We start from the raw sequence: 15,614 nt of genomic DNA on the forward strand, positions 1-15,614 counted from the left end.
CTGACTATCTCTTGGAAGGATAAAGTGGGGTCAGGTAAAGCCTACGTCGGGTACTGCTACCGTGGGAAGCTGAGTACCAGCTTCACTCCTGTGTCTCAGGGGCAGCTGCTGGTGCCCCAGCTCCAAGACAGTCACCCCAACAGGCACTGAAGGGTGCTGAGCTACCAACAAGCTTTGTGTTAATTGCAGCTGTTTAGCACCTGAAACAGTCAACCCTCTAGTCTTAAAAGTTTATGTCCTAGAAGCTAGGGCCAACTGTCCATACTTGGGTACATGCAAAACTCCTTCTGAAGCCAGGAACAATTTCTATGAAAGAACAGAAAGAACCTGAAAGTATTGAAATCAATGAAGTTTGGTGTTATTTACCATGGATGTGGTATTTGACCCTAAATATGAAATACGGACATTAAGCAACCATCAATTCTGTAATTAGTGCTTACTGCAAGGCTTGTAGTCAGCCAGGTTCTCCATTCCCATCACAATCACAAAAGCCCCCACATTCTGATGTTAACTGTTTTTAGAAATAAAATGTAGAAAAAAATCCCACCAAATCCAATGTGCTTGGAAACATGAAGAATTTAAATTATCTTGATTTTTTCATTTTCATTTTCGAACCAACTTTAATTTTTTCCTTTAATGAAATAGAACAGTTTCCACAGGTCCAAATCAGTTAGAATCTCAAAGACAGAATGGGATGAGAAACAGAGAAGTAGTAAGACCCAAAGCTGAGGACAACACTTGATTCTCTTGAGCGTCATTTGAGAGCCACACCAGGAGCTCCCAGGAGGAATCACAATCCCCATTCCCACTGACACTGAAGCTGCCATGTGACTTGAAAAACCCAAGAGGCTGTGCACCCTCACACTCACGTGAAGCAAAGCCTTGTCATCTACAGAGCTGGAAGAACAAGACTCTCTAACTGGGCAGCAGTAATGTGCCCATTATCCGTAATGATAAAATACGCAATTTCTTTAGTAAGTCCTAGACTAATAAGGACTAACGGAGAGAGAACCGTGCCTCAAGAGGGCTGGCTTCTTTTTTTATCTCTGCTGCTGGTTTGGCTTTGGTAACTTGTTTTTACCTCTCTGTAATTCCATTCACCCTTTTTAATGCAGGGGATAATGAAAATGATGGCCTTTATGCAGGATGTTGAGATCTTTGGATGAAAAAACTTCAAAGGATGGCTTTTCCCTCTCTCCCTCCTTCCCTCCCTCCCTTCCTCCCTCAGCTTTGGGTCCCTCTCTTCTCTCTCTTTCTTTCTTTCTTTCTTTCTTTCTTTCTTTCTTTCTTTCTTTCTTTCTTTCTTTCTTTCTTTCTTTCTTTCTTTCTTTCCTTCCTTCCTTCCTTCCTTCCTTCCTTCCTTCCTTCCTTCCTTCCTTCCTTCCTTCCTTCCTTCCTTCCTTCCCTCCTTCCCTCCTTCCCTCCTTCCCTCCTTTTCCCTCTCCTGTTTCTCCCTTCCTTCCTTTGAATCTATAAATGATTTTATTAATCTTCCATATCAGAATACTTTTGTAGTATTATCACTGTGAGTAGCTCCAAAGGCAGAATGGAAGTGCGCTGAACCAAGGGAAGAATGAATAGTAACATTTTGTAGCACAAAGTCTCTGTAAAGTCACAGAGGTTTATTCACTTTATTTTCATTTCTTTTCATTTTAGTATATAGTGGTAATAGACCTTTATAAATATTTTAATGAAAAGCACTGAATTTTAGCTTAATGTGAGACTGTATTGTCATAGTGGTTTTCATTTGGGTTTTTCTTAAAGGCAGAAGTATTCTGTGAAGTAAATATAAATTTCTACTTCAGCCGCATAGCAAATAACATAGAATCATAGAATGTTCTGAGTTGGAAGGGACCCACAAGGATCATCGAGTCCAACTCCAGTCTCTGCATAGGACAACATCAAAATTCACACCATGTGTCTGATGGCATTGTCCAATCTCTTCTTGAACACTGTCAGGCTTGGGGCTGTAGTAACCTCCCTGGGCAGCCTGTTCCAGTGCTCCACCACCCTCTGGGCGAAGAACCTTTTCCTAATGTCCAACATCAACCTCCCCTGGCACATCTTCCTGCCATTCCCTTGGGGTCTGTTGTTGGTCACCAGAGAGAAGAGATCAGCATCTACCCTTCTTCCACCCCTTGTGAGGGAGCTGTAGCTGCCATGGAGTCTCCTCTTAGTCTCCTCTTCTCCAGGCTGAACAAACCAAGTGACTTTAGCCCCTCCTCATATGGCTTCCTCTCCAAACACCTCACCAACTTTGTAGCCCTCTTCTGGACACTCTCCAGTAGCTTTATATCCTTTTCATCCTGTGGTGCCCAGAACTGCACACAGCGCTCCAGGCGAGGCCGCACCAGTGCAGAGCAGAGCGGGACAATCACCTCCCTCGCCCAGATGGCCATGCTGTGCTTGATGCACCCAGGACACGGTTGGCCCTCTTGGCTGCCAGGGACACTGTTGGCTCATGTTTGACTTGTTGTTGACCAGAACCCCCAGATCCCTCTCTGCAAAGTTGCTTTCCAGCATCTTCTCCCCCAGTCTGTATGTACAGCCAGGGTTGCCATGTCCCAGGTGCAAAATCTGGCAGTCGCTCTTGTTGAACTTCATGCGGTTGGTGATTGAGTAGCTCTCTAATTTGCCTAGATTAACAACCTGTAACAGTTCTTGAAAGAAAAGAAACCTAGTACAAACTATGTCACTCTAGCATGCACCGTGTCTAAAACTTAACAGCTAAGAAAATATTGTAAACAATAGTAGCGAGAAGCAAATGTAAAATTAGTAATTGCATCTAACATAACTATTAACAGAAAAACAGAATGCTTTTGTGAAAAAGGCATACAGAGCAACTTCTTCACTTGCTGGAAATCTCCTGAATTTGATTCACATCTCAGTAGTAATGCATCATACTGTGAAACTGATTTTTGTGCTGATGTAATGCTCGATAACAGTCTAGAAGTCCGAACTTTATGACAAGATAACATAAGAGTGGCAATGTGAGGTTGCAACATTTTTTGATGGAAACACCATTCCAACTTTCTGATGAGACAGACCTGTTGTACACTTTTTAGTAGAAACATCTCCAAGGAAATTTAATAAAACACTAAGATAAAAGAGAGTTTGAGTTTTACGATTACATTATGATTCAATTCAGTAACTTCTAACACTCAACAGATTTATATGTTTGCCCCAGTGGGAACTTATTCTAATTCTAAAGAAAAAAATGAATTACATAGTTTTCCTGGAAAACTGAATTAGTAAATCCAGCAAGCAAGTAAATTTGTGTTCCTTGTCAGAGTAACAGTGCAGTTAGAGTAACAACAATGGAATCAAACAGATCATCAAGATACGGAGAAACCAGCAAACACTGACAACCCAAGTGACTTCAAATATTAATCAATGCAACAACAGTCGGTAAAGGAAGAGTGGAAAATGGACACTAAAGCACAGATTTCTTTCTTGCCCCAAAATTGTTAACTTGTTTTCTTACACAAACTGTTTTCCCACATCTGCACATTATAACAAAATCACCTTTTTGGAATGTGGCCCATACAATCTCTGAATATTTCCTAGCAAACCATCGTCCTAAAAACTGCACCCTTTTCTTAACCTGGAATAGCAGTGGACAGAACAGAAAAGATCATTATTTGGCTTTTGATAAAGTCTCTTTGTATTTCCATCGAGGTAGAAAAGCAGGGAATTTTCCCATCTTGTGACACTGTCAGATTGTAAACCCATTGTTTTGAGTAGTGGGTAGAGACATATACAAGTAAAAATCTGCAAACTCAAAAAGTCAAAGTGAAGGATCAAATTCTAAAGAAAACCCTTTAGTTTGTCTATAATTTCTCAGAAACTTATCATGCTACTCTAAAAATGCCACAAAGGATTAGAGCTGTGTGAAGAACTGATATTTGTATTGGCTGTCTGGAAAAAAAAAATAGCTTCTCACCGGTTTTTAATCTTTAAAACCAGCAAAATCTTAAAACATGCTGTTGAAATAAACTGGCCCAACTTTCAAAAAAACTGATTTTTTTCAGGATAAACTCTTTTGGATGCATTATCAAAATTAGCCAGCAGTTTTCATCGATTTTATGCTAATCTATAAATTTGGCAAAAAACTACTCACTGAGAGACTTTTGCCCACCCTATAGCTAAATACAGAGCAGTTTATCCTGCTCCCCAGGATTTACAGCATGCATGTGCATACGTGTGCTGGAAATGACGGCAGAAGTCAAGAGGGTTGTGGCAAAACATTCAGCAGCATTTTAACTGTTGAGTGATCCTAGGTTAAATTATTATAATGTCCCCACTGACTTGAACCCAGAAACTGCTTTTCTGTGTGTTTCAGTATTTTCAGAAAGAACACAAAGCTTTGCTGCAGGCCCCAGTGAAAGCACCAAAATTGCAGCCATCTGTTAAGTACTGGGGAGTATTTTCAAAATAGACATAGATGATGTCCTAATCATAGTTCAACAGGCTGCCTATTTTTAAAATAGACTGCTTACTGAACATACTTTGGGCTATAAAGCACAAAAATAAGAACCTAGTATTACTGTCAGAAGTGTTGTGAAGAGCCAACTGCAACTGAAAATCATTTTTGTATGCATGTTAGTTTCTTTGGTTTTGGTGGTGGTTTGTTTTTGTTTTTGTTTTTTTCTATAATGTCTTCACATGTGCTTTGTGTTTTATTGTTGTGTTGTTTGTTTGTTTGTTTGTTTTTTAACCTAGCCTTTAGGATACGTAAAGGGCTCTTTTCCTATTTACATATATATTTTTTTAATGTAGGAGCTGGGTTTTCGTCTGCACTGTCACCACAAAAGTGGAGCTTCTTTCTGCTTGCTCTTCTAGTTAAAAACAATCGTAGTCAAAGAGTACTCTTTTTGGTTGCGGTGGATAATGTCACAGATACTTGAAATGTCCATTATGAGCACTTACCTATTAGTTGAAGAGGTATGCTGTGGAATCCTTCACAAAAATGCTCTTATTCTAAAACATCCGCTGGTCTTTAAGACACGTTAAAACATGAAATAAAAATATTCCAAGCAGCCTGATTTATTTACTCTTCCTTCATGGTGCTGCTGCATTTCAGTGCCCTCATTTGTGATGCCGCCATTCACTAGTTTTCCAGTAGAGACTTGCCTTTGCTACACTCTCTGGGAAAAGAGTGTCAGCACCAGGCGTGGCTTACTTGGCAAAGGAAATTACTCCACAGCCAACTCTTTGTGAAAACTCTGCCTGTTTTCCTCCAAAGTTTCCCGCAGTTTCTCCCGTTTGTGCATGCTGGTACAAACGACAGGACTGCTGGAAATGACAAAGTGACTGAAAACTTTTTGGCATTTTAATGCCTGTCACCTACCTCTGTATTTCTTGTATGTTGGCATAATGGAGAAGGACATTGCTGCTAATGTTATGGCACTGCTGCTAGCCAGAGAAACGCATGTTGCCTTAGATCTGCCGAAGAAACTATCTGTTTCACAAAAGTGAAATCTGACTTACATCCTTTATGGCATCTCCTCATTTAGGTGCTTGTTTTTGCAATCTATTTATTTAAAAAAAAAAAAATTGGAATTTTTGTCTCTGTTTTTCTTTTCCTGCAACGTTTTAAAAACAATCATAGAATAAATAACCAAAAATTAAATTCTATACTGTGGTATCATAGTGACACCTATATAATTCTGCAAGCACAGAAACTTAGCAATTGCACAGGCTCCTGTCACTTGAGGAAATGAGTAACTATATGTACTGACAAGTATAGCAAGATCTGAGAAGCCCCAGGCTCTGGAAAGCAATGAAGATCCTTCCCTCTCCCTCCAGCAAGCCTGACTACACGCTTGCTCCTGCCTGACCTGCCTTTGGTTTGTCCTCCCTCCCTCCAGGCTTCTCATCTTCGTCTCACCCAACCAGACCTGGCTTCTACTTCACTGCTTGAGGAAAGATGTTTATCTCCCATTGTGGCACTCACTCTGCTGCTGCAACTCTTGTGTCACCTCTCCACCACCCCTACTCAACTTTTTGTTCTCTTTTCCTTGCCCACTCCGGCCAAGTCCTCCTGTGCCTTGGTTTTTCCTGTTTCCACCTCTTTTGACCTCTTCCAGTCCTTGCTTCTTCTGCACCAGAATGGCTTGTCTTGGGATCCGAGGTTCCAAAACTGAGGCACAGCTGCATTTGCAGGAAATGCCCTGTTTCAGCCCTGTGTTTGAGACATACCAAGGATGGATGTCGTGTTTTAGCAGTGAAGCCCCAGCAAGCCTTCATGCAAGTAATGGTGTTAATGGTGACATGCAAAGTCTTGTAATGTTATGAAATGTTGCCAGCTTTCACAAGAACAGCCAAAGTACCTTTTCAATGCTATTCTTCTTCTCAGTGGACCTCCACATATCAAATCCTTGCACTGAAATATTAAATGATTACTGATTCTTAGAGAAAAACCATCAAATTGTGGGGGTTTTAATGTCATAAAGCATGCTTTCTTTAATTTCAACTCTATAACAGCTTGTTGACCTGCAACTGCAAAAATTCATGCTGACTCTAGTAACCAGCACATGGAAATCCAAACCAAACATACTTGAGAAAAAGAACAATAACTGAAAATATAATCTTTTAATTCAAATCCAGAGGACAGCAGACAAAGAAGCATTAAAATCTCCATTTAGGAGATAACTCTGCCCTAAAAAAAAAATTATAATCTAAATACACTTTGACAGCGACCAGAAAGGGAATTGGAGTCATTTTTGTTAGGCTACACAGAAGATGACAGAGCTGAAAATATAATCTGAGACTCTAAAGTGCCATATGTGGAAGAAATACAAATTACCCAGCAGCAAAATGCAAGAACTTAGTTGCAGCGTTTTTGTAACATTTGCTCATGCAGGCTGTTAAGGATAGTATGATGTGGTTATATTTTGGACTGTTGCCAAAAAAACCCTGTATATTTACCTATTACTTATATTTTGACAATGGTAATATAATTGTAACAAAGAGTTACAATAACATTAGTAAATAGTAGATAGTAAATAACATTATTACATTATTAATAATACATAATAATAAATAACATATTACATTAATTTCCCTATAATATACCTGAGAGACAGTACTAGATGAACGCTTTAGGCAGGTTCAGCTTCCAACCATCTTGCACACATATTTTGGGGACACTTACTTCCCTCACGTCAAATTACAAAAGAAAATCGGAAGCGCCGGTATAATTTACACTTTGCTGCTAATATATTTGATTTAGATATCGTACTCCATGTCCTTCCACATCACTTGGAAAATGTAGCAGTAGTATCCGAAAAATTCATTAAACTAGTGTGAACCAGCACTGCAATTTCAAAGAAGAAGATCATTGAAATCCCAAGTGCGGGCAAGATGAGTGCTATACATGCCACTTCACACATATGTGGTTTCATGAAACAAAATAGTGTGGAAGGTGTGAATTGCCACTTAGTCACTAATGAAAAGTATTATTTGAAGTATACAAGCACATAATTCGGAACCATGTTAATTGCCTGTGCCGTTTTCCCGTAGCAATTAAACAAAAGGGTATATTACCCTCTAAAATTGCATACGCTATTCAAAAAGCATTTAAAAGCCAGCCTTGCAGGAACCAGTTACATAAAGTAACATGAATTCTTATTGCTCAAGGAAAAAAAAAAAAAAAAGAAGAAAGGCGGGGATGGCAGTTTCGCAACACTGATTTCACACTTAGCAGTGGCAACAAGGGTCACGAGAAGAGAAATTTAAAAACCCCAAAACGCCGGGCAAACAAAGAGGGGAAGAGAAATAGACACAGGAGCCGACTGGAATGGAAAGCGAGCAGACGCTGTGCAGGGAACGGGCGGTAACACCCCCCGCACCGCCGCCTCTCCCGGTGCGGGCCGAGGGGGCGGGCAGCGCGTCCCGCCACTCCCCGGCGCGGGCTGGCGGAGGCGCCAGAGCGGGGTGTGGCCGGGCCCCGCCCCGCAGCCCCGCCCCGGGCGCGGCCCCGCCCTCCGGGCCCGGCGGCCCCGCCCTTCCCCGCCCCTCGCCCGCGGCGGCAGCGCAGCGCGGACACGCCCTCGGTGGGCGCGTCCCGGCGGCGGCCACGTTGACAGGGCGGGAGCGGGGCCGCGCCGGGTGTCGCCGCGCAGCGCGGGGCAGGCTGGGCGCCGGCCGCTGCTCGGGGTGCGGGTGCCCGGTGCGGGAGCGGGGCCGCCGCCACAGTAGCAATGTCTTCGCCTCCCAAAGAGAAAGCAGAGACGCGGGCCGGACACCCTCCTGCTGGTACGGCCGCCGGTTCCCGTCTCTCCGCTCTTTCTCTTCCCAGTTCTGGGGACGGGATGGGACGGGGGGGGCCGGGGCGGCCCGGGCAGCCGCGGGCCTCCGGGAGAGCCCGGCCCGGCGCCGCTTCCCCGCGGAGCCCCCGGCTTGCGGCGCCGGGGCTGAGGAGGGCGAGGGCGGCCCCGGGCGGGTCCCGCCGGCGCTGCCGGGGGGCGTGAGCCCTGGGCGGTGTCCCCGTGCGCCTCCGCTGGGGCGCGGCCGCCCGAAGCGACGTCTGATCCGGCTCCCTGGCGGCGGGACGGGGACGCGGGACCCCGGCCCCGTCTCCGCCCGCCTCTCGCCCCGTCTCCCTCCGCTTTCCTGCCCTCCGCAGCCTTCGCCAGCCTCGGGGGTGGCGCTCCCTGCCCTGCCTTTCCCAGGGGGGCTGTCTGGTTACAGACGAATCCTCGTCGGGTTTGTGCTGTTTGGCATCTCCAGCTTCTGACCCAGGAGACAGATAGCGGCGTCTTAGGTGGTCCTCGTCCGTGAGAGCATCCCGTCCTCGAAAGACGGCGGAGGCCTACAGACCCAACGCCCGGGGCCGGCAGAGGCGGGAAGGGACAAGGGTCAGCCTCAGCCACATCACGGCCTGCGTGGCCGTTTGCAGCACGGTGCAGGCGGAGTGTGAACACACAAAAGGCAAATTAACAGTACTCTGGGCATCCATTTTGCCTGCGGACGTTGCGGGGCGAGTGCTAGACCAGGCTGGCATGCTCCAAGCTTTAATTCCGGAGGCTGGCGGGGTAGGAAACAAGCAAAGCTGCTTGCGAGTTGCCTGGCAAAGGAGCTCTGGCAGCTTCCACCCACTGCTGCATGTTCACGGGCCCACAGAGCAGCAGCCGGTCTGGGTAGGAGCTGGATTTCACCTTCGGTGGGCCGCTGATCTGCTTCCGTCCATCGACGGCAGCTCCTCTCTGTACACAGGTGGCATTTGATTACTTGCAGTATCCAAGTTGTCTTGTTCTTTTGCATAGCATTAATTTTTCTTCTTCTTTATTACGGTTTTCTTAAAAAAGGGAACTTTGGTTCCTGCACCGGCGACTTGTCATGTGTCTTCTAGTGTTTCCTGGTGGAACAGTTGTTGGGTTTTTAAGTGTTTCAGTCAAAGACGCTGAAATTCTTAATTCACAAGGTGGTTAGTTTTATTTTCAAGTCAATTGATGAGATTTAATAGCTAAATTTGAAAATGATTTTTCAACTTTAATTGAATTCTGCTTATTTTATAGTAAGGACCTGAAATTCCTTTAAGTAGATAACTAGAAGTGAGAAATAATGACTTGGCTTTGCATTAGCAGACAGAGTTCAGCAGTGCAGGTAAGCCGACCTCTTGGCTGAGCAGCGTTGTCCCGCTTGTGCAGCTTCCCTTGTCTTGGCGTTAGCTCTTGCCTGGCCTCCTGGTGAGCTGGGTCAGGGGACTAAACCAAAGTACCTTTCCCAAGGACAACAGCTTTTGCTGCCGTAGCTCCTCAAGCTGGCTCGCCTTGAGGGTCAGGTAGGCATTGGCATCAACATGAAGGGGTGGCTAAGACCTTAGATTGGTTTAGCCATGTCTTCCTGCCGCACCATCAATGGCAAGGGAACAAAGCCTAAATGGCAGATATTTTCAGTTAGTTGCTTTGTAACTTTATTTTCTGATGTTGTTACATGTTTGAGAGTTTTGCTTCTAAACCTGTGTTTTGATACAGGTGGACTTTTCTTAAAAGGCCTCAAATGAACCTCTGTAGGCCATGTGAGAAACAAGCAAATGGTGCAAACGCATTATCGAAATACAATACAGTTTTCTCTTGCTCTCAGAGTATTTCATTTTTTGTGTGTGTAAAACATACATTCACTTACGAACTGAGGAGCTTTTTCAACTATGTTTCTTTTAAGATCTTTGGCATCCTTCAGGGTTTTTTTGTAAGCATGTACCAATTTAGCTTTGGGGGGAAGGCGGTCACCAAGTCTTTCCTTGAGGCCAGAAAAAACCTAATGCTTTGTGGTATCTTCAGGTTGTTTCTGGAAGAAGATGGTTCTGAGCTGGTTGGAAGGGGAAAGTGGCTCTGTGGTCTTTTAACACTTTGAAGATCCACAATAAATGTGCTGACTAGTGACAGTTTATTTTTACTCTGGGGGCTGAGACTAGGCTTTAATCACCTATTTCAAGCCAGTTTAGATACTTGAATAATAATATAATGCAATAGGTCAGTTTGCAAACAAGTTCTAATAAAATAAAAGTCAAGAATTCTTAAAAAAATAAAGGAAGACTACATACAGGTGGAACTGTGTTTATAAATAACAAGGCTAGCTCCTAGCAAGGCAAAGAGGTAAACAGGGGATCTTTTTTGACTAATGGCTTAAAAGCTCTGGTTTTGATGTATACAGTTGTATAACGAGCCCTACCTGTAATTACAGATGTGTCTTATCCCACTGAGTATGAATTACACACATAAAAGGTAGGAAGGACTTAGATCATCAAATTAAAGCAAAATTGACAAATCTAGTTTCTATATGCACTATTAGCCCTGACTTACTGACTGCATGCAGTCTGTTAGCTTCCTCTCTGCATTGATTTTTCACATAGGGGGAAAAAAAAGACAAGAAGAGCACTTGAAAAGAGAAAGGATAATGAAATAGAAAGAATCCTCAAGACCTCAGGCTGGTAACAGGGGACACGAAGCAACTTTGAGCTCCTTTCTGAAACTTAAGAGGGCCCCAACTTACGCTTTATTAAATGTGCCTCTGTCAGTGAGATCAATGCATCTGTAATACATTACTGAGTAGGTTTGTACAGCTTGCAGTCCCTCTAAAGAGGTCTGTCTAGTTATGCTTTTAGCTGTTCATTTCTTCTAGTAGATACTGGGGAGGAATAAGCAAGGTGATTGTGTTAATAGTTAATTTATGAAGCTTTACAGTAGGTTCATGAAAATGGTTGTGTGCTTTTTCCTAGGTTAAAAAAAATAAGGCTCTGAGCCAAGATTTCTGTGAAATGAACGTACGTAATATGTAATAACTCTCCTGTTCTTGTTTTGTCAGACATTAATGTATGCTCCCTTAAGCTTGCAGAACAGCATATTTTGCATTCCTCATCAGTCCCAGCTTTTTATATATCTTATCAGTGTAATAGAATCTGTTATTATATGGTCCCTAAGAAATAATTTTTGTGTTAACATTTAATACGATGCTCAAGGAAAATGGGAAGCTGCTAAAGCTCTTGGTTATGTACTGGATTTCTAAAAGTTCCTGTCTGGTTGCTGTGACCAGTGGGTGATTTGGGTTGAGCTGGAAGGTTTCCCCAGGCAGGGCTACCCCGGCTCTGCAGCCTGAGCGAGCTGGGGCCAGGGCCATCGCAGAGCTGTGGAGCTTCTCTGGGTTCTTGGTGCTGGCTGTGGCTCAGCAGGATTTTTTTCGGAGTTCAGTCTCAGAAACTGGGAGCAATCCCGTAGAAGCACAGCAGAGGGAGGGAAAAAAAAAAAGAGGGGTAGATAGACTGACTGCAGATCATCTTGAATGGTAATTGATTAACATGGTTATTTAACACGTTTCCAAAACGAGCGGTCATACCCTTAAGCGGAACACAGGCTGGCATTCACAGGACAAACAAGACAGTCCTGTCTGCCTTTTGGGGAGAGAAACATGACAGGTAATAGTTAAAATCCGAAACTCACCTCTCATCCAACAGTGGGGCAAAGAGACTTGTGCTGTTCTTCTTGGAACATGTTGGCAGGTGATCCCTCTTTATTTCCCACTGTAGAGGCCAAGGGCTTCTCTTGTCTGTTCCTGGTCCCCTCCGGCCCCAGCACAGGCTCCACCTGAGCTCTCCTGAGCAGCTGCAGCCTGAGGTCCCTCTTCGGCGAGGGAACTGCTTTCTTCCTAATCCCAGCGTGGTGTCATTGACACCCTCCTCTTCTGGGCACCAATTTCTGGCAGCGTACTGGAAGGTGGTTTCTGGATTATTTAAATCCTCTCCCTGCTCTGTGTAGGGTTTACTATAAAGAAATCTGAGCTCATATTCTTATTCTTAAGAATGACTTTTACATGACAAAATCACCATGGTAAGCACCTGTCAAATTATGTAGTAGGTGCTAGAAATGTGGGAAGTAGACGAATCCTCTGAATTCCAAGAAAATCTCACGAATGGAGTGGGTTTTTCTTTAGCTTGGTAGATATAATTTTTTCCCTCCACCTAACCCTGAGATAGTGTGGCTTGGTAGAAGTCTTTTGAAAAGGAGGATGCATTATGTTGCAAGGGTATTCCTCTTCTTAAGCAAAGTCTTGAAACTAGACGGGGTGTGAGCGTGCTGTGTCACGGGTGGCAGAGACGTACCTCAGCTGTACGTACAGGATGCTGGTAGATTTACTTTTGTTCTCAGAAATACAATGTTTGCTGGATTCTTCTTTTGGTTTCCTAGATCTGCACAGTAACTGTGGATTACTAAAGATTGTTCAATTACACACCAAGGTATTAATACTTTTAGCTGATTATACTATGCCTGTAGCTATCGGTGCAGAAAATCAGACTTCCGAGGTTATTAGGTTACTGCATTGGTCATTCACTGTTCTGCTTTTTTAATTGTCTGGTTATTTGCTTTTTAATCCTTGTTAATTCTGCATACAGAAAAATCTGGACATGTTAGCTGCATATCTTTGCCATTGACAGATAAAGAGAAAACAAGTGGCTGGTGGCCTGATGATATACAATATGAGAGGAGAGAGATTTTAGACCACCTAAATGAGCACTAAATCATCAGGTATTGTTCTCTATTAGATGCTGAAGTATGCGGAATTGTGTGTGCATTGTCCAGCAGTGCTGTTTGTAACCTGGCAGATGTTGCTGTGGAGACAGCATCTTCCACAAAAATAATTTGAAAAGGATCTAATAAGAACTGATTGTGCAATTATGTTGAATTTATAAATTAATGTAAATAAAACATACCAATTACCTTGATTAACTGAGATGTTAGGATGCGGCAGCACTTGACAGAACTCAGAGTGAGTTTTTGCTTTTGCAAACAAACTTAAATTTCTAAGGAGTTTATGTCAATAAAAGTTAATAGGAAATTTATTTTTTGTTTCATTCTTGAAACTCCATTTCTTTGTTTCCAAGCCTTTCTGAATTTCCTTGTCCCCGTGAAACATTGCTCATCATTGCTCACCTGTTTAAGTACTGTAGGTTTTATCATGGAGAGAGAACAGAAAATGTGGGGTTTTTTTGGTTGTGCTTTTTGTTTGTTTGTTTGTTTTAATGCATGGTAAGGGGATACAGTTTTGATAAATTTTAAAAGGTATTTCCTTGGTTTTGGCTGTTCATTGCCTGTGCTTAGTTAATGTCTTGTATCGAATCAGAAGTTAATCTTTCAAGTATCACACAAAGATTAAAATCTATTAAAAAAAAAAAAAAAGCAGGGCCAAAGAGCTGACACTTTTTCCTAGGGCAGGTCACTTTCTCTTTACCGCAGACTGTAAAATTTATGCACAGGCTGGTCCTTTCCACCACTGCCCTGGTTAAGAACTGAGAACTGAGCCCATTTTCAGGGATGAGCGCTGAACTGTGAGGTGCCTCCATCCTTCAGTGCTGGGGTGCAGGAGGGCTCAGCTGTGCCGCCGACAAGCGGCTTTGGATCTTTCCAAGTGCCGCTCTGACGTCCTGCTTGCTGGGGCTGGGACACCTCTGCCCATCCTGCCTGCAGACTTGCTGTGTCCTGGCAATGTGAAACACAAACCAACGCATCTGTAGATGGTTTTATTGACTCCTGAGCACTACAGTGGTTTTCTGATGTGGTTGCTGATAGCAATGTAACCCATCCAGTTAGCTAATGAGATGCATCGTCTTATCTTACGCTGTCCTGTAAGCATGTATAGCAATGGTTGAAGCAAAAATAAAAAAAAAAAAGTACAATCTTTAAACAGAAAGCAGATCAACAGCAGACTGCCTGTTGCTCTGCTTAGTAGCTACAGTGTTAGGCCTGGCTTAGTTCCTATTTTATATTTTGCTTTGGAGGGGATAAATGATGGATGTGAGTATATTTGCTTTCACTTCTTGTTTTGTGTTTCAAAGGGATGCTTTCACGTTTGCATAATTTCTAAAACTAAATTATGACAAGGATTTGGAATATAGTAAATACTCATGTTTTGCAAAACAAAAAGCTCTGTTCTAAATGAAAGTTAAGGGTCTTCTTAAACTTCCCTTTTATTATACTGTTGATGAAGTACTTCCTTGTATAAATGTCATTGCTATAGCTGCAGTTTCTAACTTGAAATGACAGGTGAGGTGGTTCTTCCTTTCTTGTTTTATGGCAGTATTTAGCATTATTGTTTGTGGCCTTTTGTGTGCAAACCATGCAAACCATGTCCTCCATTTCTTCTGACTGCTGCAAGTTTACAGGAGTGGAGGAGGGTTAAAACAGAGTTGAGTTTTCTTAAATGGTATTGGAAGACGGTGATGAAATGAGCTGCAACTCCACAGGATGAGCAAAGATGGCACGATGTGAAAGAGCAGCAGATGCAGTCCTGAAGTAGATGTTCCTCACACTTGCCACTTTTAAACACTTTGTCCCCACTTTTCAAACTGTGATCACTATGAAACTATTCTGTAAAATACGGAGAGGGGAGGAAAGGGAGAGTCATCCTTAAAATGTGCTTCACTTACACTGATTTGACTGAGGTTTGTTGTGTCTCTCTAATTTTCGTTCCAGTGAAAGCTGGTGGGATGCGGATTGTGCAGAAACACCCACACAATTCTGACGCCAAAGAAGAAAAAGATAAGGATGATCAAGACTGGGAAACCAGCAGGTGAGTGTTTTGATTTGGTGCATATGCTACAGCAAATTTCCATGACCTTGAACCTATCGCAAGTTTTGTTTTCCTCATGGGTAGCAAACCAATGATACAGTTGGGTTTGTATCATAAAATTGATTTAAAGCAGTAGCAAGTTATATGCTCCTTCAAGAGAACTGGGGGATTGGGGAATTCTTACCTTGGTGAGCCTCCTTTAGATGATCCTGCCAGGTAAGAGGTTAGAGAAAAAAGTACAGTGAAAGTAAGACATCAGCTTTACTAAAATCTCTGAATGTCTTTTCACACTGTGCAGAACTATAGGGTCTAGGCATATTTGATCACAAGCATTAGGCTGTCAGTCTGCATATGAGGTTGTCTTGCTGTGTGCTAGGTGATTCCTTCTACCCTCTGGCCCATGATCCTGTCTCTGTGAGGTATTTCACAACATGGTGCTTTTTAAAAGACAAGTAAAAATAAATGCTATTAATATTATCTACTTTTATTTTAATTTATTAATTTATTTTTATCTTAAGTGAGAATTTAGCAGTTTTAGTGGTGGAAGA

At 43.0% G+C, this 15,614-nt stretch overlaps 1 protein-coding gene across 1 annotated transcript in view; it reads left to right on the top strand.

Moving 5' to 3' along the window:
- Positions 1–8,088: 8,088 nt before the first annotated feature.
- The window catches only part of DAP (death associated protein), a 58,221-nt gene continuing 50,695 nt past the window's right edge, over positions 8,089–15,614 (top strand). Inside the window, exons 1-2 of the mRNA XM_065629998.1 lie at positions 8,089–8,259; positions 14,970–15,066. Coding sequence (XP_065486070.1) covers positions 8,205–8,259; positions 14,970–15,066 — 152 coding nt within the window. The 5' untranslated portion in view covers positions 8,089–8,204. The remainder of the gene's footprint in view (positions 8,260–14,969; positions 15,067–15,614) is intronic.

Source organism: Caloenas nicobarica, chromosome 2 (assembly GCF_036013445.1).
Source record: "Caloenas nicobarica isolate bCalNic1 chromosome 2, bCalNic1.hap1, whole genome shotgun sequence".
NCBI classification, from domain to species: domain Eukaryota; kingdom Metazoa; phylum Chordata; class Aves; order Columbiformes; family Columbidae; genus Caloenas; species Caloenas nicobarica.